The 25,561-nt window shown below is 46.7% G+C and overlaps 1 protein-coding gene across 4 annotated transcripts in view; it reads right to left on the reverse strand.

Moving 5' to 3' along the window:
* STAMBP (STAM binding protein) overlaps positions 1 to 25,561 on the reverse strand; it is a 675,416-nt gene that overhangs the window by 364,855 nt on the left and 285,000 nt on the right. For all 4 annotated transcript variants that reach the window (XM_069618921.1, XM_069618923.1, XM_069618924.1 and 1 more), the window contains exon 6: positions 9,794 to 9,918. In XM_069618921.1, coding sequence (XP_069475022.1) covers positions 9,794 to 9,918 — 125 coding nt within the window. The remainder of the gene's footprint in view (positions 1 to 9,793; positions 9,919 to 25,561) is intronic.

Raw genomic sequence — 25,561 nt, forward strand, 5'->3', positions numbered from 1 at the left:
GAGTGGTGGGAGCCAGTGGGCTCTTGTCCCCGATTCGCTTGATATCTCAATGACTTGATGACATCTGATCCTGTAACTAAGAAGCCTAATAAAGTAACCACTAAGAGTACCTGTCCTGAGTATCCAGTGTCTCCTTGATGAGTGAACCCTATGACCAAGGGCCAGTCTTAACAATCGTCCCTGCTCTTAGTACCCCTAAACAATGGTACAACGTAAGGGTTTATGCCTTCCAGACACTCGTGTCCCACTGGCTCTTATCCTTCCACTCTCAGATGTTCCTCTCCCTTCCATACCTTCTCCGACTCTCCTTTCTCCTACCACCACCTTGCTTCACACTCAAACACTTCCTTCTTTATTCATCCAATGTTCCCCCCTCTCTCTCTATTGATTACTTTGACTCTCCGATATTACTCACATCTCTCTGCACTACTACTTCCGACAGCACTACGAATACTACACTCTCCACTTCTACTCTCTACACAAATACTACTACTCTCCCCACACCACTCAATACACCTGTCTCCTCACCTCTCACTACTCCCCTCTTGCTACCCCTCTTGCTACCCCTATGCAGGGACATGATACATTGCTCGCCCTTCCAGGGATATAGTGTCCTGCTCCCTCTCCCAATATATGTAGCCTCACTATTCTCAGACCCCCACCCACCTCTCTGGCACCCTTCTCCTCACAGCTTACTTCTAAATCCCCCTTTAATCCTCCTTACCATCTCCCAACACCTACTCACTTTCAAGCTGGCTACTACCCTCACTCCCCTACTCCCATCTCCCACTCTCCCTTCAAGACTACCCCTCACAAACACCCCTCACAAACACTCTCTCATTAACTCGTACCACACAAATAACCTACCTTGGACACTACTCGAGTAATCCACGTAAACATTACTTGGCACTGTCCATCCTTTGCGTGGTCTGCCTCCGCCTCCTCTGACCTCACTCCAACAACCCACTCTCTGCCTTTCCTTTGGTCTCCTTTTATACTGTGGCTCTGCTGGTTCTGTCTCTCCATCCCTCTTCCATTAGCTGCAGCGCTTACTGACGAACACCCAATATATGCCTGTCTTTACCCCAGGGACTGTGTTAAACAGGTGACAGGTTTTAAAAACTCCTCAGACCATAGTTTTTCCACCTGCCATACCACTGCAGAAGACAATCTGACTTGTAGGGTAGAAAAGCAGCATATGAGATACCATGACATGCAAGAATTCCCCTTATATTAGAGACTAGCATATGCAGACGAGGCCTGCTAGTAGAATGTAGTGCTTAGAGATTAGTGAAGCACTATACACTTGGAGAGCAATCAATATTGAAATAGCAATATATTGCTTTAAAGAATAAAATGCACTCAAAGTCCCAGAGGCCTGTATTGGCCTATATAAATCTCATGTTGCAGGGGCCGCCTTGTAGTGTGTTTTTTCATTCATTGCTACCTGTAACCACGTATATAGGAAAACACCTAGAAGCTTGATTGCTTATACAATTATACGTACATATTTAGTTCTGTATAGTTTATATATGCTTACATATTGAGCCACTAAGCTATGCATGCAATTTTCTTTTTTATTTCCTGCATGAACAAGGAGGTAAAACAGCAGTTTGCCGATAAAGACAAGGACACTGTGTAAAGGACCCTGATGCGGTTTGCCGTAATAACGTAGCTAGACGTTCAGAAGCATTGAGCTAAAAACCTAATAAAGCGATGAGACAGTCAGTAAGAGCAACTAGCTGACAATTGATAAGACAAGGTGCTTTCTAGCATCTTGCAAACAGCTGATAGGATGTCGCCAGACACTAAGTGTCAGTATTTTAGCAATGTGCTAAAAGCGACGTGCTAATGTAGAATGTTTATATACATCATGCGTTGAGTGCAGGGTTTAACCTCCATGTAACATAGGTTTGCATTAGAAGTAAAGAAACTGGCCATCAAGTGACATGGAAGTTTAATAATTAGGGGGTTTCCATTTAGACTTTATATAAAACACAATGACAGCCCCCGTGCTGGGCTGTCAGATTAGATAAGGAGTTTCTGTCAGACAGACATATAAGACAAATCACAGGGGATGCGCTACTTCTTTTAGACATCTTTTAGAAGGTCCTATTTAGAAGTGGGAAACCCATATTAGAAAAAACACTCTTCATGTAAGCAGGAATATTGATCAAAATAACCCTTATGCAGGAAGCCCGGTCTTAAGGAGTGGGTATGGGATGAATCCAATAGATTTAAGGAGTGGGCATGGGATGAATCCAATAGAGTCATCACTGATCTCCCGGTGGTGATCTACTCCCATGTGGACAGGGTATGGCAGCCGCTACCTGAGCCTGACCCTGGGACAGCTCTATGAGGGAGGAGACAACCTCAGGGGAGATGTCATGACTTCATTAGATGAGACATGGTATCCAAAATTTGCCCTTGAAGATAATCCTCTCATACCCAATACCCTCATGGCCTAATGACATAGGTCTACACCTTCCCCTAGGATAAATAAGGAAAACCTTTCCCAAAATCATTCAGATCAAACTTCCAACTAGGGGTGCGACGGTAATGGCTGCCTGAGAGTGTAGCTGCGCCGTCTAAGATAAATTCTGACTAATATCCTGCAGATCCAGAGTAGAACATCATTAAAAAAACAGCGGGCTGCGTGGCGGATGCCCTGGAGCACCAACTGACCTGATTTGAGCCATCCAGCTACGATAATTCAGGAAGAAATACTGTTGCAAGAAACGCGCGGGACTCCTGAAACTAGACAGGGCCTCGACACCCTCACCTCCCCCTTCGGGACCTGTCTGCAGTGAGGAGGCGCGTGTGCTGACGAACACTGGGGCAGCCTCAGAGTGTCCCCAGCAGTTACATCCGATAGCGGGCACTGGGAAAAGAACATCTGTGCCGAGACCGCAGAGACTGCCCGTGGGAGAGGAGGTACGGGGTCTAGCATCAGTCACCGAGCGGAGTGGGCCCCTCCACCCCCCGGCAGCCGCTTGAGAACTGGGCGGGCGGCGAGCCTGCAGGACCGGCCCGCGCGCCAATACCATCTGCTGACAGCAGGGACCCAAATCATTTGGTGGCCGGGGGCAGAGTGGGGCCTCCCCCCGGCGGCTGCAATATACACACCAGCCGGGTGTGTCGGCCTGCTGGGACGAGGGAGCGCCCCTCCCCCATCCACCACCATCCATCCTACAACTTGGTGTGGGGGACCATACCTTGGCAAACACCGGGATAGAGGGGCCCCCCACCCTGGCGACTGCCGTGTATGTTGAGCGCGAGCGGCCCGGCCTGCTGGGTCGAGGGGAGGCCCCTCCCCTGTGAAATCCAGCACAACACCGAAGACCTGTGTGGAGTGGAGAGCAGAGTGCTGAACGGGCTTCTGCCCCCCGGCGGCCGCCGTGTGCGGAACACTAAGTCAGAGGTGCAGCTCTGCACCAAATACTAGGGCCACATCTAACTCTCAGCTGCTATTGTGCCTGGCCATAATTATAGACCCACCTGCCCATCCACAGAGTGCTACATAGGCCAGACCTTGGCCCCCCTGGATTGTGCCCCTTGAGTTGACGGACACTGTGCAGAGCACACCTCTCAATACGAGAGGTGAGCTACCACTCCACAAAACTAACACCAGGAAGCACAGAAAGGATAAAATCACTACACACACCAAAATAACCCCACAAGCCCTCCATCGAACTCCTGGAATTTTGTTGACACTTTCCACCCTGGGCCCGGTGATCCGGCCATCGCATAGCTACTGCATAAGTTATGCCAAGAGGCAGCAAAGCAAACAGAAAAGGCCCCATGGACGCATATACACATAATACCCAAGAGGGTAGGAGCGGGGTGATGGCACAATCCAGCCAATCAACACCCCAAAGTCTGACAGAGGATGCAACAGACCCGTATATGACAGCTCTACAAGCTGGCTTTGCGGCAGTGAATTCCAAACTGGACGACATGGGAACCACAATGGCATCCATTAAAGCGGACCTACACCAGGTGAACGCGCGTATGAGCATGGTAGAAGATGTAATGACAAACCATGGCAAAGACATTGAATCCATAAAAAGGAACTTGGTCCAGCTACAAACTAAGTGCGACGACCTTGAATCGAGGTCTCGCCACAATAATATAAGAGTGGTGGGATTGGCGGAAAAACAACTCAATGTCGCAATGGAAGTATACCTAGAGGAGGTGCTCCGCACTGTTTTCCCGGAGGCACAGTTTTCACAACAATTCTTAGTTGAAAGAGCCCACAGATCCCTACTGGCCCCTCCTAAACTGGGGGCACCACCGCGCACAGTCATCACCCGTCCTCTTAACTACCGGGACAGGGACATGATCCTTCGCCTCTCCAGGGAGAAGGGCACTTTAATATTCGACTCCAACAGGATACATGTATACCCTGACTTCTCCAATAGTGTACAAGCCGCATGCTGCACCTTCGATCAGGTCAAGAAAGCACTCAGGGCACAATCCATTCCATACGCAATGCTATACTGCTTCCTTGCTTATACTGAAACTGCACTGGCTTACCTGGCCACCCTCTGATCTCGGGCCCAGGTCCCCCCCCCCGCCAGTCGCACACCTGCACTGCCCTCCTGGATAACCTAGCACTTGGACTGTTCTCTGTATCACTACAGTCCTACTACTAGCACTTGACACCCGATGCCTGCACTTACCCTTCTTCCTTGCACTTGCCACCTGTTGGCCATTCTTTACTTTGTTATTTATTCTTATCCCATGTATGGCACTGTCCCCTTCCTCCCTGCACTTCCCCTTCCCATGCACTTGCGCGATCTGAATGACACTTGGCCTAGTAGGATCACTGTCGGTCTTCCCTCTGTTCCCCCTCCCTTGCCTCGTCGCGCCTTGAAACACTTGTGCATAGGCGCGTTATAAATGCCATATATCATATTCCCTGCCAAGCACGGAGGTAGGGCGCAGTTCTTTGAATCCCCAGAATAGGCCATTAAAATATATCGAACACAACATCCCTCAACCACAGAAGGACAGGAACTCGCAACCAGATTCAAATACTTGAAGACAAGCCATCTGGATCCACACAATGACGGAGCAGCGGCCATCAGACCAGTCTGGTCGGGAGAATGAGAAGGTCAGACTACCTGTACCGAGCCGCCCGACAGTTTTCTCAAACGTTCAAGTTTCAAATAGGATTTACACTGTCCAGTTGGGGGGATAGTGAGCGAGGGGGGGATGGGGAGTTATAGGGCCTGTTGCCCGCAAATTGGAAGCGACAATCCGCTTTGCATTTCAAGAAACAGGATGGAACACAATGACAAGGGAAACAAAGTTTACCAAAGGAGATATGAAAACAACAAAAACATTGACAGGAAAAACACAAGGAGCAAGACACCACAGTCCATGAAACGCAAACTATGGCAAGCTTACCACATAAAACACAATGGCAATGAAAGGACAAGGAGTTAAGCTACTCACCTGGAAAATAAGGGGGCTGGCAAACCTGATAAAGGCAAGAAAAATAATGGCGTACATGAAAACGACACAAGGTGGACATCCTCCTCCTGCAAGAAACACACGCCACAAAGAAAATCACCGAAACATTTGCAAAAAACTGGGGACCCGTGAAAGTTGCCATAAACTATTCCTCGATGGCAAGAGGAGTACTCACGCTGGTGCACAAACGCCTAAACTTCCAAATGCTCAAATCCATAGCAGATGAAGAGGGTCGATATGTGATCATACGGGGACAACTGTATAACAAAAACATTATCATGGTAAATACATATGGCCCGAATCTGGACAACCCAGGGTTCTTCCTGAAAATCATAGTACAGATGTCACCCGTGGGCTCCGGATCGGTGATTTGGGCAGGAGACCTCAATTTAATACTGGACCTAGGCCTAGATCGCTCAACAGGGAACTGCAGACAACACACCAAAGCAGCGATGACAGTGAGGCAAGCAATGACCACACTACGCCTGGTGGATGCATAGCGCGAATTACATCCCCAACTAAAGGAAAACACATTCTACTCCGGGGCGCATGGATCCAGCTCAAGGATCGATTATTGGTTATGCTCCCCTCAACTGATCACAGAGGTAGAGAAGTGTGCTATACTTCCGCGCACACTGTCAGACCACTCCCCGGTCCTCCTGCAACTGATGCCGAAGAATCTGACACGCAACTGGCGAATGCCCCCAGACCTGCTGAAGGATGAATCGGTAAGAGAACCCCTGCGAACCTAGATAGAAGACTTCTTCATGCAAATGAAGGTTTGGTGCAAACCCTAAATTCGGTATGGAAATCGTTTAAGGTTTGGCTGAGAGGCCAGCTGATGGGGACATCCAATGGCACACTAAGAGATATAAGGAAGGAATTGTCCCAGACCGAACGATAACTGCAGGACCTCGAGACCCAACAACCCAGTAATGAAGGAAGAGAACACCTGAAGAAAATACAGGCTCAAATGGACAAATACAAACGCCTGGCCAATAGAGAATTGTACCATATAACACAACCAATGCGGGAAAGGAGATACGGAGAGGGAAACAAGTCCAGCAAATTAATGGCGAACCTTATCAAAACCGAACATGGAGCAAGACAAATAACCAGCATCTGCGACACCCCAGGATCAGTACAGACATCCCCAGAAGCAATCAACAAAGTATTTAAACAATTCTATTCCACACTATACACGAACGCTGACAGGGTGAGCCAAGAAGAACTTAAAGAAAACATAGACTCAATCCCGTTGCCCAGGTTGGAAGAGGAGGAGAGGATACTGCTGGACCTTCCATTGACGTCTGATGAAATCGAGCAAGCCATAGCAGATCTACAGGCAGGCAAAGCGCCGGGATCGGACGGTATCCCAGTCGACTTTTACAAAATATTCAGGGCCGAGTTGGCCCCCAGACTACTGGCAGTATGGGAGGAGGCGCTCGAGAGAGGGATATTACCACACACCATGAACACCATGAGAGACGCAGTGATAACTGTCCTGCTAAAACCACACAAGACCCCTCATCCTATCGCCCCCATCTCTAATTAACACGGACACCGAAATATATGCCAAGGCAATGGCGAACCGCCTGTTCCCGTACATGAATAAACAAATACACACGGACCATCAGGAATTTATCCTAACTCGATCACTGTACTGAACCTGCAGAGGTTCTTCCCCATCACATCGCAATTGGACCCCAATGCCAAAGCTGCTGCAGTCACTCTAGATACCGAAAAAGCGTTTGACTCTGTCTCGTGGAACTATATGTTCTCGGTCTTGGTCAAAATGGGGTTTGGGCCGACATTCATAAAGGAAAAGCCGAGTGCTGTATAAGACACCAACTGCAGTGGTTAGGACAAACAACAGTGTATCATCCCCTTTCACACTAAGGAGAGGCACCCGTCAAGGTTGCCCTTTATCCCCATTCATATTCGCCCTGACGATAGAGGGGATGGCGGCCAAGGTAAGACATGAACATACTTGGAGGGGTATCCGCATCAGGGGGTCCCCACAGCTCATCTCGCTCTACACCGATGAAACAATGATATATGTCAGGCACCCTGAAACCAACCTTCCCCCTATCATGCAGGAGATATCCACGTTCTCAACCTACTTGGGCTACAAGATAAACCAGACCAAGTCAGAGATCATTCCGCTGACATCAACTACAACACAATCACAGGCGACGGCGGGCTTCAAATGGGGCCCCACCTCTGCACGCTACCTGGGTATAATAATGGCCATAGATAGACAGTCCCTCTACATAAACACTCACAAGGCATACCTACAAACTCTGGAACAAAAACTCAAAATATGGGGTGCACTGCCAATATCTCTATATGGACGGGTGGCCCTGCTCAAAATGGTGGTGGTCCCTAAATTGTTATACTTGTTCTGTGGTATGCCCATATGGCCGGGGAGGGACTTCTTCCAAAAATTGCAACTTTCCACCACCTTCGTATGGGGAGGAAAGGCGGTGAGGCTCAACTGGCAAAAAATGTACGAAAGATGTGAGACCGGATGGATGGCAGCCCCGGACTACACTATATTTTCATGCCGCACAGGCACACTTTGCCAGATATTGGGCAGACACAGCAGAGCCACACGCCCATGTACGGGCCGAAGAATTTGCAGCAGCCCCCTCCAACATATAAGCTATGCAGTTTACTAAAACCAAAGTCAATATCAAGGAAATAAACCCGGTGGCCACGACGGTAAGAGCCTGGTCCACCCTGTTTTCAAGGGTGGGATGTGAGAACCCGTACTCGCCGTAAGTTTCCTTGTGGCACTACCCGGACCTAGAACCCACATTCGACAACACTACAGAGAAAATGGAACCCTGATAAGGAAATGAAACTAGGAGATTTATACCCAGGGCAAGTTCGCTACACTAAAGGTTGTTCAAGAGAAAGTGGGCACAGGGCTCATCACCACATTACAATACTACCGCTTGAAAGCGGCATGCAAAAGAAAATGGCCTACATTCCCCGACGCTCCCGAGCCTCACCAATTTATAACGGCAACAATGACACAAGATGGCTATACAGGTACGATATCCAGTCTATACAGAGAGGCCCATGAACATACCCCGTCTATAAACTGCATGAAACAAAAATGGGAGCGTGACCTCGGAATCACCATAGAAGATACCAAATGGTCCAAGTACTGGCTACATATTAAATCTATCTCACTTAACTCCAAATTTAGATTAATACAATTTAAAATCCTGAATCACTTCATGTAACACCACACAAGACAGCCAAATTCGACCCATCCCATGTGGGGATGAACAGTGCTTTTTTGGTTTTTTGAAGAGGTCATAAAAATTGATTGGTTTGAAAACAAAAATATAACTTGCACCCTAAAAGAGGGTAGATTTGTTGGAACATATTAGTGAGAGACATTTGAGGGCTTTTATACTTGTGAAATAAATGTTATCTTTTCTTCAAAATTGGTCATTTTTTGACTCTGTTACGCATTGACACTGGTAACTAATGTGAAAGTGTTATGTCTTTCAATGATGCCATTCTGCATGTTCTCTTCTCTATCTCTTTGTAAATATGTGCCATTACGAACGTGTTGCTGAACCAGTGAGTGCTTAGCGAGGTATCAGGGGGTTGTATATTCTTGTGTATGTGGGCCGGGCAGGTGAACAAATTAACCCAATCAACGAATCCATTTTAGCAGAGCTAAACTCAGCCTCGTAATCACCACGACAGGGAAAGACCATTGCCGATCATGTTTGGTCCTGCCCCAGAATGGGCAGTCCCCCGAGACAACAAGCTACCCCAGATATATTTCCTCCCCATTGGGCATCATCAGTGAGGTGTATGTTAGGTATTTAGGTACAGCAGGCTTAAGACCCTCACCTGTGCATAAAACATCCAGTTCACTGAGCCAGGTGTAGGTTGAAGATTATCTGTAGCTCTAAGGTCAAACTTTACTTATGGCTAGAAAATGAAAAACAAATGCACTAATGACAGCCATAAAGTACCATTTGCCACTAGATTCATGAGCAATAATGGACAAAGGGCTTGAGAAATATGCTGTGAAGGGCATACATCACAGAACCCTTTGGACAACTTGCACGAGTACAATAACCAGCAAAACGATTATAGAAAGTGAGTCACCTTAGTCGGGAGAGCCCCATTTCTGGATAGCTCATCCCGAAAATTGGCCCACACAAAGGAATGCTTTCAAAAGCGACCAGCAATTGCATTGAACAATCAGATGAAACAACAGTTTATTTTGCTTTCCGCCACCCTTCCACATTCACACCAAGAGTATCATAAATTGTCACAATACCAGTTTACCGCACAGGATCCCGCAGGTCTCCACTCCTTTGGAAGTATTAAAGTTGGCCAGCTGTAAGAACTTTTCACAGAGATCTCTGGGAACACTGACATGTCGAAGGCCTTCACTCAGCCCATCTGAGGAGAAGAAAAGAGTGCAAGAGAATGAGCCAGGCAGTTATGCATTCAAGTATGATCATCTGATTGTTTGCCCTATATTTCCTCTCCTCCCATTATGATAATTCATTTCTGAAAGTCCCCTGCTTCCTGCCACTATATGGAGCAATCAGCAGTATATTTTACATCACATTTTTGCCTACCCATCATCAAGAAGATCTTATTGGTCTGCTAAGCAACAGAAAGCAAATTGCAAACCCCCAGGTGCATCTCTTATTTTTCTTTTAAATGGCATGACTGACATCTGCTTTTCCCCATAATACTGTTAATGCATGTATGCAGGTTTCTGTGCTGTATCAAAGAGCTATGGGGAGAGGAGAAATTGAAGTACAGGGAAAGGAGATATAAAAAGGCTTGTAATGATGTCATCTCCCTTATTCTGGGAACATCTAGTGAAGTTGCCAAGGGGACAGGGGGCCTGCCCAAGCTAGTGGATGGGGACCTGCCCAAGCTAGTGGATGGTGGCTTGAATTTCCTGGTCAAAATGCTCACATGTTCACGTACTCTGTCAAAATGTGACTGGCCCTTGGCAAAAGACCAACAACCGCATGTGGGACAGTGCGCCTCCCTCACCAAATTCAGGATAACAACCCAGAGACACTTATGCTGCTTACAATGGCTCTTGCTGACAACATGACACTGCTGAGATCGGTCAACAACAGTGTACATGTGTGAATGTGCACCAACGAGTATTTCAATATGGCAGAGCAGCTTCCTAAATCTGCAGTCTAACCACTGCGTGAAACCCGCACAGTGACTATGCTACAACTAAGGGGCAAAAGCAATTAAAAGTAACCAATCACCAGCAGCAACCAGAATAAAGCCGATTAATACCCATCTACCCAAACTGACCCCATGCGAGGAGTCAAAGTATGTAACGGACGTACCAGGAAGCAGTTTAGCCAGGTAGGGCTGGAGCCCTTTCCTGCACTGGACCCCATCTCTTTATGGTCCCACCCCTCCTACCAGTGGTTAAGAGGAGGCTCTTCATTTTACAAAGTAAGCAGCTATTAGCTTCGAATACTGGAGATGACCCTGCTTCGGCATCGAAAAATCTTGCCATCCATATCTCCCAACGACCCGACGTGTGCATCCGACCATTCAAAAAATAGCCACCCGCTCGCCTGATCTGGCTTGAGCTTGCCGCACCCATCAGCCAATGATTGGCCATCTGCTATATTTACATCCTTGTCCGTGACCGGAGGCGGAAGCCGGGCGCGCATTCTAAGGGCTGCGGTTAAAAGGGCCTGTCTGTGTCCGTCCGTGGCTGGACGTCGCCCGTGGCTGGACGTTGCCCAAACCAGCTAGCCGCCATCTCCTTTGCCAACACCAAGTACACTTGTTGTCCTGAACCTTAACGTGCTGCCCACTTCATCATGATCACTCCCGTACTGAAAGCATAGTACCTTCACGGTCACAATACTCCATGCCCACGTGATCACTCCCTCACCTTACTTGCTAGATGTACGGTGCATCACATACTACCAGGTGCCCAGCTCGCAGCAGGACAGTTTAACGGACTGTAAGCCAGACGACTCTGCCTACACCACAGCTACTTTATCCACGCGATGCACCCTCACCCCCCCTAGACATTCTTGACGCACTAAGGCTGCATGCCTCACTGACATTAGTAGGCCTGGCTGCACTCTAGTATGGCCCTGATGTTCAGCCCACCATGCTGCCCATAAGTTTGTTGCACACTAGTATACGCCTATGTCTCACCCGAATAGCCTATTTACTTGCATGAATAGCCTTGTCTATATCTGAATAAGCGTATGTCTACGCCTGATTAGCCTTTGCCTGGATAGCCTATGCCTCTGCCTTTGCCTGGATAGACTATGCCTCTGCCTGGACAGCCTATGCCTCTGCCTGAATAGCCCTATGCCTCTATGTCTCTGCCTGAATAGCCCTATGCCTCTATGCCTCTGCCTGAATAGCCCTATGCCTCTATGCCTCTGCCTGAATAGCCCTATGCCTCTATGCCTCTGCCTGAATAGCCCTATGCCTCTGCCTGAATAGCCCTATGCCTCTGCCTGAATAGCCCTATGCCTCTGCCTGAATAGCCCTATGCCTCCCTATGCCTCTGCCTGAATAGCCTATGCCTCTGCCTGAATAGCCTATGCCCATGCCTGAATAGCCTATGCCTTTGCCGGAATAGCCTATGCCTTTGCCGGAATAGCCTATGCCTTTGCCTGAATAGCCTATGCATCTGCCTGAATAGCCTATGCATCTGCCTGAAAAGCCTATGCCTCTGCCTGAAAAGCCTATGCCAGAATAGCCCATGCCTATGACTGAATAGCCTATGTCTACACCTGAATAGCCTATTCCCACGCCTGAATAGCCTATGCTCTTGCCGGAATAGCCTATGCCTATCCCTGAATAGCCTTCATCTACGCCCGACCAGTCTACCATCCCAGTCTACACCTAATCTACATAGTACTGCTGCACTACAATAGTGGAAACCTTCACCAGGTTTCCACAATTGTCTGGTCGAATCACGACATAGCCACCTCCTCCAGATGGCACAGCAGAACCATGTATGTAATAGGCCTCTATACAGACCTATTAAGGGCCATTCTAAACCTAATCTCTATAACCAGCACCATAAACTTACTTCACCTGCCTGCATCTCATCTAACTATGATAGATCAACTATCCACACCAGTAGACATCCCATCGACATTAACACCTCCCAATATCCTGAGTTTTGCATGCACATTAACCACTAAAACATTCAACACCGTCAGACCTTGCAGCCCCGTTACTAGAAACCTCAGATTCCGCTCCAGGCTACCTAAACTGTTCGAACCTCTCAACAGGCCCACCTTCATTACTAACATTACACACAAAAGGAAAATTTGCCCAACATCCAAACCATCCAATACTGCCCTGAACATTACCTCCCCTACTCATCTACTACGTAAGAACAAACCAAATAATGCACCACCCAAAATCAAGAATAACCCTCAGTCCTCATCAAAACCACTTATCATAAGTATCACCCCTCACCTCAAAGGAGCCTTGATAAATGCCTGCTCCTTAGTAGCCCACGCCACTGAGATAGCTGATCCTTTACAGCTAGAAGAATTCGACTTCTTTGCCATCACTAAATCCTGGCTTCACAACGCAGCAGGCCCTGCCCTTTCATTGGCAGTCCCAGAGGACGACAATTATCAGAGCAGATAGAACTGAAGCCCGCGGAAGAGGTCTAGCTATAATAGTCAAGACTAGTCTAGCCATGAGATTAGTCCCATCACCTGATGTTAAATCTTGTGAATCCCTGAATTACCGACCCCGGGATCACAAACGCTCAACATCAATTTACTATACAGACCACCAGGCCCAATCGGAGCGTTTGAGGAGGACCTCACTACCATCCTCTCAGACAATCGAAAAAACACCTCTCAAGTCCTCCTGCTAGGTGATTTCAACCTCAGACCTAATGACCCTAAAGACCATCAATCTACACTTCTCGCTGGCACCCTAGCCGAATTAGGCTTTAGACAAAGAGCAGCCCTTCCCACCCACAATAAAGGAGGAACCCTTGACTGGGTGGCTGACTATAACTGTAGTGCCTCTATCACGGCCAACACACCTCAGTCATGGACAGACCATCACCTACTAGCATTCTCAATAGAAGCCTCAACACTGATCACCAAAAACAACCCACTGGCCCCTTCCATACCCACCAGGAATAAGAAAAACATCACAGCCAACAAACCTGTACCTTTAATAATACCCACACTGAACGCCCTACCTGAGTCCACTGACCCCTCCACCCTACTGGAGAATTACAATAAAATAATGTCCGAAGCCCTGGATTCCATTGCACCACTAAAACTTAGAAAGGGCAAGCCCAAAATGCATCTAAACACTTGGTTTTCTCCTCACCTCAAGTCCCTGAGACTGGAAAAGAGAAAAAGAGAAACCATATGGAGACATGCCCCATCCGACGATAACAAGGCCAGCTTGAACAACATCTCCTCTCTCTACAAGAAGGAAATACTCCTAGCTAAAAAAAGACTCCTACAATAAGAGAATTCAGAAAGCCTCAAGCATAAAAAATTATTTATAATCCTCAAAGAACTAGAAAGTCCTATCCGTGTGCCAGATAATTGTGCAAAGGATAAAAACTGGTGTACTAGCATCCAAAAAGCGTTCGTGAATAAAGTAACCTCCCTCCAGGACAAGATAACCACTAAAAATGAAAACCTTCACAACTCCGCCCCACAACCCTGTTCACCACAACCCAGCACACCCCCACTGTAACACAAACCCATACCTGGCTTTAGCTTCTCCAAAGTGACCACCCTAGAGGTCGAAAAAGTTATTCTCACCATCAAGCCCTCTAACTGTCAAGGCCCCCATGCCCAGCACAAATGATCAAAGACGCTGCCAGAGACCTATCACCTTTTATCTCCAAACAAATTAACGCCTCCTTCTCCACTAGCACCATCCCTAACAACCTTAAGGAGTCATGGGTACTCCCACTCCTCAAAAAGCAATCGCTGGACCCCCCCATACCCACAAACTGCAGACCCATCATCACCGCCCCTTTCCTGCTTAAAATCCTAGATAGGGTAGCATACCTCCAAATACAGCAATACTTGGAACAAAACCATCTCTTGGGAGTCCGGCAGTCAGGTTTCAGGCCCCAACATGGGACTGAAACTGCGCTGATAGACCGCAAGGCACAAACTGACACACACAGGGACTCAGGGGGGAAAAACGCCCTGCTACAACTACTAGATCTATCAGCGGCTTTCGATTTGGTTAACCACAAAGTCCTTTGCAACCACCTTGACACAGCCGCGCACTTTTCTCGCAAAAATATAGACTGATTACATTCTTTCCTGAACAACAGGACCATGCGTTTATTCTCCCCCTCTGCAACTGCCGACCCTATCCCCATCAACTGCGGGGTTCCACAAAGCTCTTGCGTTTCTCCCACCTTGTACAACATATTCACTAAGCCCCTTTTTCGATGATCTCAATTGTCTTGGTATCACCTACACTAACTATGCAGATGATACCCAGATACTCATACCATTGACGGGAGATTATGACAAGGATTTGGACTTGGTGAATAGGGTGTACCTCATCATCCAGGCATGGATGGCCACTCACGGACTATGCCTGAATGATGACGGAACTGAACTCATACCCCTAGGCTCCACCATCAAGCTCAAGAAACTCAGCCACAAATAATCCAGCTTCAATATAGATGGTAATACCATCATAGTAGTTAAGGAAGTTAAAACTCTAGGCTTCTACTTAGATTGCCCCCTCACCTTCAACAAACAGGCCAGCTCTATGGCCTCTGCCACTGCTTACACCTGTAAGCTAATTAGAGCTGCCAAGCCCTTCCTGTCCACGCAGAGCTGCACCACCTTGGCTAGAGCCTTAATTCTCTCAAAACTGGACTAGTGTAACGCCCTTTACTTGGGTGCCAATAAGTATATCACTAATAAAATCCAGATTTTCCAAAATAATGCCCTTAGAGCACCTCTGGACATTGCAAAAAAAGATCATATATCAGAAATAAGGAGAAGGAACAACTGGCTCACCACGAAGGATGAAATCTCGCTGAAAACGGCCTCACTTACACATCACTTAAACATAAGTGCCTAAATAACGCTGCCCCTCATTATCTCATTGAAAGATTTCAGAAACAGTCATCCACGCGCCCTACTAGAACAGCCAACTGCAATCTACTAACGGTACCCAGGTTCAAACTATCCAAAACCGGAGGCTGCAGCTTCCCAGTTAAAGCCGCCCAACTGTGGAACTCCCTACCTCCTGGTCTAAGAGCAGACCAACCCTACCTACACTTCAGGCACAACATTATCAATTGGATCAAGGAAAATTACCATTATTCAATGGTTACCTCTTACCAGATCCATGCCCCCTATTCATACCTTCATTAGCTCTTGTATACACTGTCGTAGGTCTGCCACTACCTGTGCCAGCCCCATCGTCATCTAGTACATTTCTTGTACATATCAGATACTTATATGTTATCTTACATGTACCTTTATTCTCATTATTGACATCTGTGATTGTATTAATCTTGCCGACTTTATCCCTACTTTAAACTCATGTACCACCATTGTATATACCTGTACAGCACTGTAACCAAGCTGAAAGTATTCCAGCCTCATTCTGCGCCCTGATACTCTTGGGTCTGGCGCTCATTATAAACAAACAAACAAACAAACAGAGGTGTGGGTGTTTGGAGAAGGTTGTGCCAGGTGTTTGGAGAATTTTGAAAGGAGGCAGTGAGAGAAGAGCAACAAAGGAGTGAAGTAGGCTGGAGAGAAAAGGGGTAGAAGAAATATCAGGAGGTGGTAAGAGGGAGACGCCATGAAGTGATAGGAAGAAGACAGCAAAAAGTGCTCTGAGGAAGTGCTGAGTTGGTGTTAGGAGGAAGACACCAAGAGGTGGCAAGAGAAAGTCTTATGGTGAGGTGGTAGTCAGCCATAGGAGAAAGGAACAAAGGGGCAAGCTTAGGCCAAATCAGGGTGTAGCAGCAAGACCCTGATCAGAAGGGGCTACACTAATGGTGGAAGGAAGAATACGCATGTGGCATGGTGTGGAGGAGGAGCAGGCTCAGAGAAGGGCTAGAGAGGAGTTGGAAGGAATCAGGAACATACTGCAGGCCTTATTTTGGCGACAAGTACTATGCCTATCAGCTACTTTCCCAATCTACCTCATTAGATATGAGTTGGCTCTCCAATCACTGCAATCACAGGTACTATGGAAAACCTTGAGCCTTTTCTGCAAATGTATCCTAAATGAAACAGCCTTGCCGTTTAAAATACTGGAGAAAATAGAAAATACATGAAAGATCGAATTGTGAAAAGGGAGTATTGGGGGAATGGTTTGCAAAGTGCACAACATGGTTGAAAGAGCTGGATATAAATGAAGAGATGCTAAAAAAACAACCCAGATGGAGCAAAAATGAAACTGTGCCTGCAAGAGTGGATGGATACACAAGAGAAAAGAACAAATTACAAAATGGCTTTGGATCTCAGGCATGAAAGTCAGCGATCAACCAGCTACCAGCTACCAGCCAACCTGAGAAAATTCCCATGCCCGAAAATAAGAGATACATTTATGAGACTGGGATTAAACACACTACCAAAGAAGAGAAATCCTGGCAATAAGAAGACAAATCGACCAGAAGGAAGCACACTGCAGGTTCTTTGAAAACAAGAATGAGATAGAATCAAGCAGTTCTTGATACTGGAATGCACCTCCCTCAACTCAATAAGAGCCAAATATAAGGAAGTGAACAGTTGTATTTTGGCGACTAACACAGCAAGAATGGTGGAACATGTTCCTGATTGCAGAACAGAACTCCCTGATATTCGCAATGACATGTCTTAAAGAAATCTTAAAACTAGACAAATGAAGAGCTGGGAAGAAGACCTAAACAGAGTGACTTTGCAAATCAGTGAAGGAGATAAGCTAGAGAGCCCTAAAACTTGCAAGAGAGCTCTTTATAAGACTAACAATTATTGAAGCTGCAGTTTCCTAGACTTTTTTCAAGCGCCCTATGGGAAGGAGAAGGGGAGTCATTTCACCCATAACTGGATGAAGTAAATAAGGGCTCTCTTTGGACTAAATAATGTTTAGATTTAATGATTTCAAGACATTGTGTATTAATCATAAAGGATCAAATGAAGAAACATTTCGTTTGCTCACACCCTTTTTGTAAAAACTGTGATAAACAGTTTAATCAAAACAGATTGGAAATAATGAATTTCTGAACAGTTTGTAATAAACCATCATAATAAAATAAAAAATAAAATTAACAAAAAGGAAGGAATCTGGACCTTAGGAAAGAAAGCTGAAATAAGGATCATGAACTTTTCTGTGGAAACTGGGATGGGTGAGGCCAGCTGGCTCTGTCTAAAAGCAGAAGAGCAACTCCAGCTGTAGCTGCATCTCCTAATGGAGACAGAATGACGTCCACAAGACTTATATGGAGAAGTAGAGGTGGTTTCAACCAATGAACACTAGAACACTACCCGGAGGACTGTCAGAAAGGAAACCCAAGAGATTGTGAGTGATAGCAGACACCCTGAGGTCTTGTGAACTTTATAAGGAGACTGTTGGAAGTATTCCATAAAGACTGTCCTGACAAGTTAAGTTGAATCTTATCGCCAGAGAAAGGTTTTTGTTTTAAATAAAACATCTTTTTACCTAAGATTGTGTTTTGATTATTCGTGAATCCCACTCTTCTATGGGACAGGGAGCAGAGGCAGCAGCAAGGTTAGAAGAAAAAACAGGATACACAGAATAAACTGGGCCTAAGGTGACTTGTAAGCCAGGCAGCCAAGTGTGATCGCAACTAGGAAACAATGATTCAGGAAGGTAGTTCTTGTTGTGCGAGTAGTGATAACACCTCATGTACTGCAAAATAAATACTTGGGGAACCTAGTTCATGTGGGTTTGGGGAGTGTTCTGAACAAACAGGGTGGGGCTGAGAGAGCGATGGAGTCATGGGAGGTAAAGGACAAGCCTGTGAACATTGTAATGGAATACACAGTTTGATTGTAATGACTTGAAAAGTACACACATCACATAATACACCAACCTGACAATATGTATTCATTGCAAGAACATGTTAAGCATCTCCATTTCATGCCCATTTCTAGTGAAATAGGTCTTGCAGTCATGCATGGCTATGCACCGAGAGGCTATAGGACACAGGCTTTCAGAGAAATTGCAGGTGCCCACACAGGCCATCAAGTACAAAGGAACTGGCAAGGACCGTCTCAAGAGTGGATGCAAATGTGAAGGCCACTGAGGAACGGTTGCAGGATATCAAAAGGATGGATTCACGCTTCTTAGGGAGTCATCAGGCCTGGGATACGATGCTTCCCCAAAAAGATTGGGGAAACGTCCACTGATGGGGGGCTCGCCACATAAAGGGACTTGCACAAAGGATGGTCAGCCATCTGGATGCAACAACTACTGATGCACCTAGATCCTGAATCCTATGAGGCCAGAATTATTCTGGATATGGTTTATGGAGTCAGCCCATTACGAATTGAAAGGGTGCTATATAGAGAGATACAGTAATGAAGGTTAATTTATAGTCAATTAAAGAAAAATCATAAAGAAAGCCAGGGAAATAAATAAAATATCGTATCCAGGCCAAACTGTAAAATATTGGGTGCTGGCATCTATAACTCTCAAGAAAATGATGCATTCAGGCGAGATACGGAGATGTTGAGGGCAGAAATTGTTAAATCTCGCTGGACCCTTCTTTTGGGCTTAGTATTTGCTTCGAACAACAAAATTCATTGGGTCAATAAAGTGGAAAAGGCAATCAGTGAGTTGTGGATAGGTTCACGCAGACCAACAAAAGAAATCTGATGAACATCGTGATGGAAAGAAAGTGAATTCCCAACAGACCTGCTAGACACCGACAGCCAAAAGGGGCGCTTCCGGTTAATGGCATATATTGAGTTCATTGGTTTTAAAATGTATTACTCTTCACATTTGGGAATACTCAATGACCATGAACTTCACTGGAACCACAAGTCAACGCTATAGCAAATAAATACTTCTACCTCCTGAGACTACTCAGATGGATCCCCTCCTATCTCCCCATCCCAAACAGAACCCTCGCAATCATCTCCCTAGTATTATCAATAATCGACTACACAAACATCCTCTACCTTGGAATGCCAGAACGACTCACTAAAAAACTCCAACAAATCCAAAACACTGCAGCAAAGATACTCCCGAGACTAAAGAGAAGAGATCACATCACACCAGCCTTAAAAGTCTACACTGCCTCCCAGTAAATGAAATGAAATGATATTTTATTTATATCGCGCTCGTACACAAGTGTTTCAGAGCGCGACCAGGCAGAAAGGGAGGGAAACAAGGGAGATAAAAAAAAAACAGAAAACAGCTATCTTACTAGGCCCAGTGACATTTAAGAAAGCGCAAGTGCAAGGGAAAGGAAAATGGGGAAAAAGTGCAGGGGGGGGGGGTGGAAAGTGCGAAGCAGAGGAGAGAAAAACATAAATAAATATTAAATAGAATAAATAATAAATAAGAGCTTTAAACCATGGTAGTGCGACCAGCAAGTGGCAGGTGAAAGTTAGTCAGAAAGGTATATCTGATAAGTGCAGAAGAAACATGGGAAGGGGACTGCATGGGTACAGATATGGAAACCCTAGTGCAGATGGTGGCCTGGAGGCAGTGCAGGAGGGTGGCAGGGTGAGCAGATACCTGGGCCCGAAAGAACAGAGGGTGGCCAGGTGCACAATGCCATGAGAAGAAACAGATCAACAGGGGAGAAGGGGGGCAAAGGCAGAGGGGCGAAGAGGAAGGTCTTGAGAAGTTTCCGGAACCAAAGATGTTTTTCCTCAAGTTTCAAGGTGGCCGGGAGGCTGTTCCAAAGGGAGGCACCAGCCGAAGACGGGGATCTACTCCCAGCTCGGTTTTTTGCAAAACGACTAACCCTGAGGGAGTTTGAAGTAGAGGAGCGAAGGGCTTGAGAGGGGAGGTATTTACGGAGGGATAGTTGAAGGTATTTTGGACCCAGGCCCCAGAAAGCATTGTGGACAATGCAGAGGGTTTTAAATGTAATCCTTGCCTCCACTGGGAGCCAATGAAGGGATTTCAAGGCTGGAGAGATACAATCCCAGGGCTTGAGGCCAAGGACAAGTCTTCCAGTCCTGTTCTGGATTAGTTGTAGAGGGCGGAGAGTGGAGGCATGTAGATTTAGGAAGAGGCTGTTACAGTAATCCAGTCTTGAAAGAACCAGAGCTTGGGAGACAGTGAGCTTTTGAGGGAAGGAGAGGAAAGGTAGAATACCTCTAAGGAGGTGGAGTAAAAAGTTCGAATTTTTTGGAGACATCAGAGATGTGTGCGGAGAAGGAAAGTGTAGAGTCAAAGATAACCCCAAGGTTCTTAGCCGCGCAAGTGGGGGTGGGAGGAGGGCCAAGGGAGGCCGGCCAGAGAGTGAGAGGAAAGGATGGAGATGGTGTACCAATAAGGAGGATCTCAGTCTTGTTGGCATTTAGACATAGATCATTGGCGGCACACCAATTTTGAATGGCGATTAGACAATCAGAGATGAGCTAAGGAGAGGAGGAGGCTGAAGGAAGCCTGAAAATGAGTTGGGTGTCGTCAGCATAGCATTGGAAAGTTGAGCAGAACATTGAGATGCAGTAAGCAAGAGTTGCCAGGTATTGGTTAAAAAGCCAGTGCGAGAGGATAGACCCCTGGGGAACACCACATGTGGAGAGGGAGATAGTAGCTAGGAAGGACCCAAGTTGTACCTGGGAGGGTCGATCAGAGAGAAAAGAGGTCAACCAGGCCATAGCCTGATCAGTGATACCGTGGTTGTCACGAAGACGATTGAGCAGGGTGGTATGGTTGACCGTGTCAAACGTAGAGGAGAGGTCAAGTAGGATGAGGACAGAGGGAATGTTAGAATCGAGGTTGGAGAGCAGGTTTTCACGGATGTTCAGGAGAGCAGTTTCCATACTTCTGGCAGCTCTAAAGCCAGATTGGTGGTCATGGAGGGAGCCAACAGAGTCAGAATGGAGATTAAGCTGAAATGGGAGCTTGCCCAAAAAGGGAGTAATGGAAATTGGGCGGTAGTTTGCCGGACATGACGGATCAGCAGTGGATTTCTTGAGGAGAGGATGCACAAGGGAGTGTTTAAGAGGGGTGGGGAAAGAGCCAGAGGCAAAGGAGAGGTTGCAGAAATCAGCAAGGGCCGGCGCAAGGGTGTCAATGTGGTCCTTAATGGTTTTAGAGGAACAGGGATGGACCTGTTTTGATGAGGTTTTCATAGATTGGACTTGTCTAGATATCTCATCAGGGGAGAAAAGAGGAAAGGAGGAGAAAGGGGGATGAGGGGTAACTGAAGGAGGGTCGGCAGGCTGAGAAGGAGAGGGAGCGGAGGAGAGGGTGGACAGGATGTCCTGGGTTTTAGAGATAAAGTGGGAAGCAAGGGCATTGCAAAGATCCTGTGAGGAGAGAGGAGGGGTGGAGACTACAGCAGGATTGGCCAGCTCCTTGCATATTTTGAAATTTCGGCCGAGTTGTTAGATGCCGCACAGACGCGGGCTTGTATATGGACTCTCTTCTTAGTGTGGACAGCAAGTCGGTATTGCCTTTGGAGCAGGAAGCAGGCCAGTTTGTCAGAGGATGAGCAAGAAGCCCTCCATTTCCTTTCCGCCGCCCTACACTTCCGTTTAAGTGTAGCTAGGTCAGAGTCATACCAAGAATTACACTTGGCTTTGGACTTCAAACGGATCCTCATGACGGGGGCAAGAGTATCAAGAGTAATAGAAGTAGAGGAGTAGAGAAGAGAGAGGGCTGTGTCAGGGTGAGAGTCAGCCTGGGGTGGAGGAGGGGGGGGAGAAGGTTGCAGCAAAGGCCTCGACTGACACATGCTTCATGGGCCAGATATCTGAGAAGGTGGGTGGCAATTCAGGAGTGGACTTGGCTTGAGGGGAGGGGATGGAGAGATGAGAGGAGAGGAGGTAGTGATCACTCCAGGAGAGAGGAGTGGTAAGGGGGGTAGAGACGGGGAGGCCGGATGAGATCAAGACATCAAGTGTGTGGCCAGCCAAGTGTGTCGGGCCAGAAGGAAGGATGGAGAGGGAGAGTGAATCGCAGAGGTCGCGAAAGAGTGAAGATGAGGGACAGGTAGAATCAAGATGAATGTTGAGGTCACCAAGGAGGAGAAGTGGAGTGGTGGAGGCCAAGAGGGAAGGGGAGAGGTCAACCCACTCAGAAAGAAAAGAGGTGATTTGACCAGGGGGTCGGTAGAGAGTAACAACAGTAAGAAAGTGGCTAGGAGAGAGAGAGCCTGCAGACTAGGCATTCAAACGAGGAGTAAGCTTGAGTGGGAATGAGAGAGGCAGGGATCCACTCAGGGAAGATAAGGGCTACACCCCCTCCAAGCCGATTGGATCTGGGAGCTGAGAGGATCTTGTAGCCGTTGGCGAGGAGAGTGTCAAACTCATGACAGAGCTGGTTGTGAACCATGTCTCGGTGAGACCGAGTACATCAAGGTCGAGTTCTTCTGGGAGGTGACAGATGGTAGACGAGTGTTTAACGGCCAAGCAAGAATTTAGAGTGGCGAGATGGAGAAGGTTGCCAGACTTAAAGACCTTCCGGGGAGGGGTACAGATCGTGGGTACGCCCTGCGGAGGAGTGGAGGGAGCTTGAGATGGGGCAAAGGAGGAGGCAGAGGAGGGCACGGTGGCCAGAGGAAGAGAGTAGGGGACAGCTGGAGATGAGAGGAAGTTGATGAGACGAGGGAACTGCCTATCAAAGAGAAGGTGGTTAGCCTGAGGGCCTTGTACCATGACAGTGCCATTTAGATAGATGTTAATAAAGACTCTGGAGGAGTCAAAAAGATCCATACGTACTTCCCAGCGGGTGCCACCATTAATGGGAGTGGAGGAGTCAGGACAGAGCACAGAGATCATATGAGGGGTCCAGAGATCTTGTGAAGGAACGTAAAAGAGGATGTCAGTGAGGGTTTGTCTGGCAGAGGTGCTAGAATAGCTATCAGCGATGGGGAGACCAGGGTTAGAAACCAAGATATCCTTTTTGAATTTCTTCTTACCAGACTTAGTGAGAAGGGAAGGAAAGTTGATAGAGAAACAGTTGGAATAGATAGGAGAAACAGATAATGTCATGGGCAGATAGAGAGAGGAGGCAGTAAGAGAAATATACAAGATAAGAGGTATGGAGCGGTCACTGGGCTAGCAAGAAGCAGAGTAGGTGAACAAAACACACCCAAAAATTGGCTTTCCCAAAAACACACCCAAATTTGACTTTCCCAAGACAAACCCAAATTTGACTTTCCCAAAACACACCCAAATTTGACTTTCCCAAGACACACCCAAATTTGACTTTCCCAAGACACACCCAAATTTTACTTTCCCAAAGCACACCCAAATTTGACTTTCCCAAAACACACCCAAATTTGACTTTCCGAAAGCACACCCAAATTTGACTTTCCCAAAGCACACCCAAATTTGACTTTCCCAAACACACGCAGTGTGTTTGGGAAAGAAACACACCCAGAAACACATTAACTTCAAAGCCCTCTGCATCACCCACAAATTATTGCAAGAACAAAGAGTTGAATTCCTCCAGGCCAGAATCAACTGCTACCAACCAGGAAGAAACCGAAGATCAAGCGACTACCTCCAAATCGAAACAATAGGAAAAAAGGAAATTTGGGGGAACCGCATCCTCATGTCTAATCGCTGCTCTATGGACACAATCCCAAAGGAAATAAGAATGACAGAAGACCACCTCACCTTCAGAAAACTACTAAAAACCTGGCTATTCAACTCACAACGATTAACATAAAATGGACAAGCCAGCGATTCCAACAGGACCCAAGATAACCCAAATTATAGTACACATTCTGGAACCAACAATAAAACTAACAACCCACCAACTACTAACTCTCCCTGCTCCGGACTGCTCTCCAGTATACTCCACACTAACCCTCACACGATCTAATGGATTAGCCTAATTTCACAAAACACAATCCATACATCCACTATGAAACTAAACTGCCACAAACATCCCAACCACTGGACGTTGCCCTTCCAGATACAATAACCCCAGTGCACATTATCCAAACAGACCTATAAAGCAGACTTGCACAAGACGCAAGTTCTTCCTGGTTCTACAAGCACCAACAGAAAAGCACAACCTCTATCCTACTACCTTCTTCCCTTACTAATCTACCCAACCCACTTTCTTGCAGAAATATGTCAGTGCCTGGCGACCATGCCAATAGTAACGTGGGCAGCATAAGACAACTTAACATAACATCTGATGCTATTGTTTCAAATCATCAGTAGCTGATTCAAGGCAAGTCCTTCTTCGGGTACCTTGTCTGCCCGGGTGTCTTGTCTGCCCGATAAACTGACATTTTAATATCAGCCAAGCCAATATCATGTCTCTTACTCACATGGGGTTTGACCCCCATAATGTGCACCTAGGCTCATTTTTTAAAGCAGGATGTATGTAGAAACATTCTATTTGACCAGGATGCAGTGGGATGAATGGGCAAGGGGAAACATATATGTTTATGTCCTCCTATATGTACAACATCTATCAGAGTGCTTATATGGATCTTTGTTCACCCTTCAGTCAATTCCATGAGCATTGTACAAAGCACTCCTTCATTAGAGGGGTGCGCTCTCCTTGCCCTCTTTCTAGCCATGCTCACCATTGTCCTAGGAGTTGGGGGGTTCTTTTTCCTTCACCATTTGTTCTCAGCAAAAGGTTTCCCAAGTTCCATGTGGTAGCATGGTGTCCACAGTAGAAAGTATGTCATTGAGATACAATAAACGTTGTTGTGAAAGAATCCCATTTTTGGGATTCTCTGTACCAAATGTGTGGGTTATGGAGCATTTTGCTTTCTTTTTGATGTATTCCATGTTTTTTTGTTTACTTTACTTTTGCATCTAGAAGGACTTCTACTGAAGTTCCCCTGCTTCTGCAACCATTTTGTTGATGTGCTGCCCTAGTAGTCCCTATGGGGACCAATGGTGATTTTTAAGCACCCCATTTTGGCCCCAGTATG

Source organism: Ambystoma mexicanum, chromosome 10, assembly GCF_040938575.1.
Source record: "Ambystoma mexicanum isolate Mex_15411 chromosome 10, UKY_AmexF1_1, whole genome shotgun sequence".
Lineage (NCBI taxonomy): Eukaryota > Metazoa > Chordata > Amphibia > Caudata > Ambystomatidae > Ambystoma > Ambystoma mexicanum.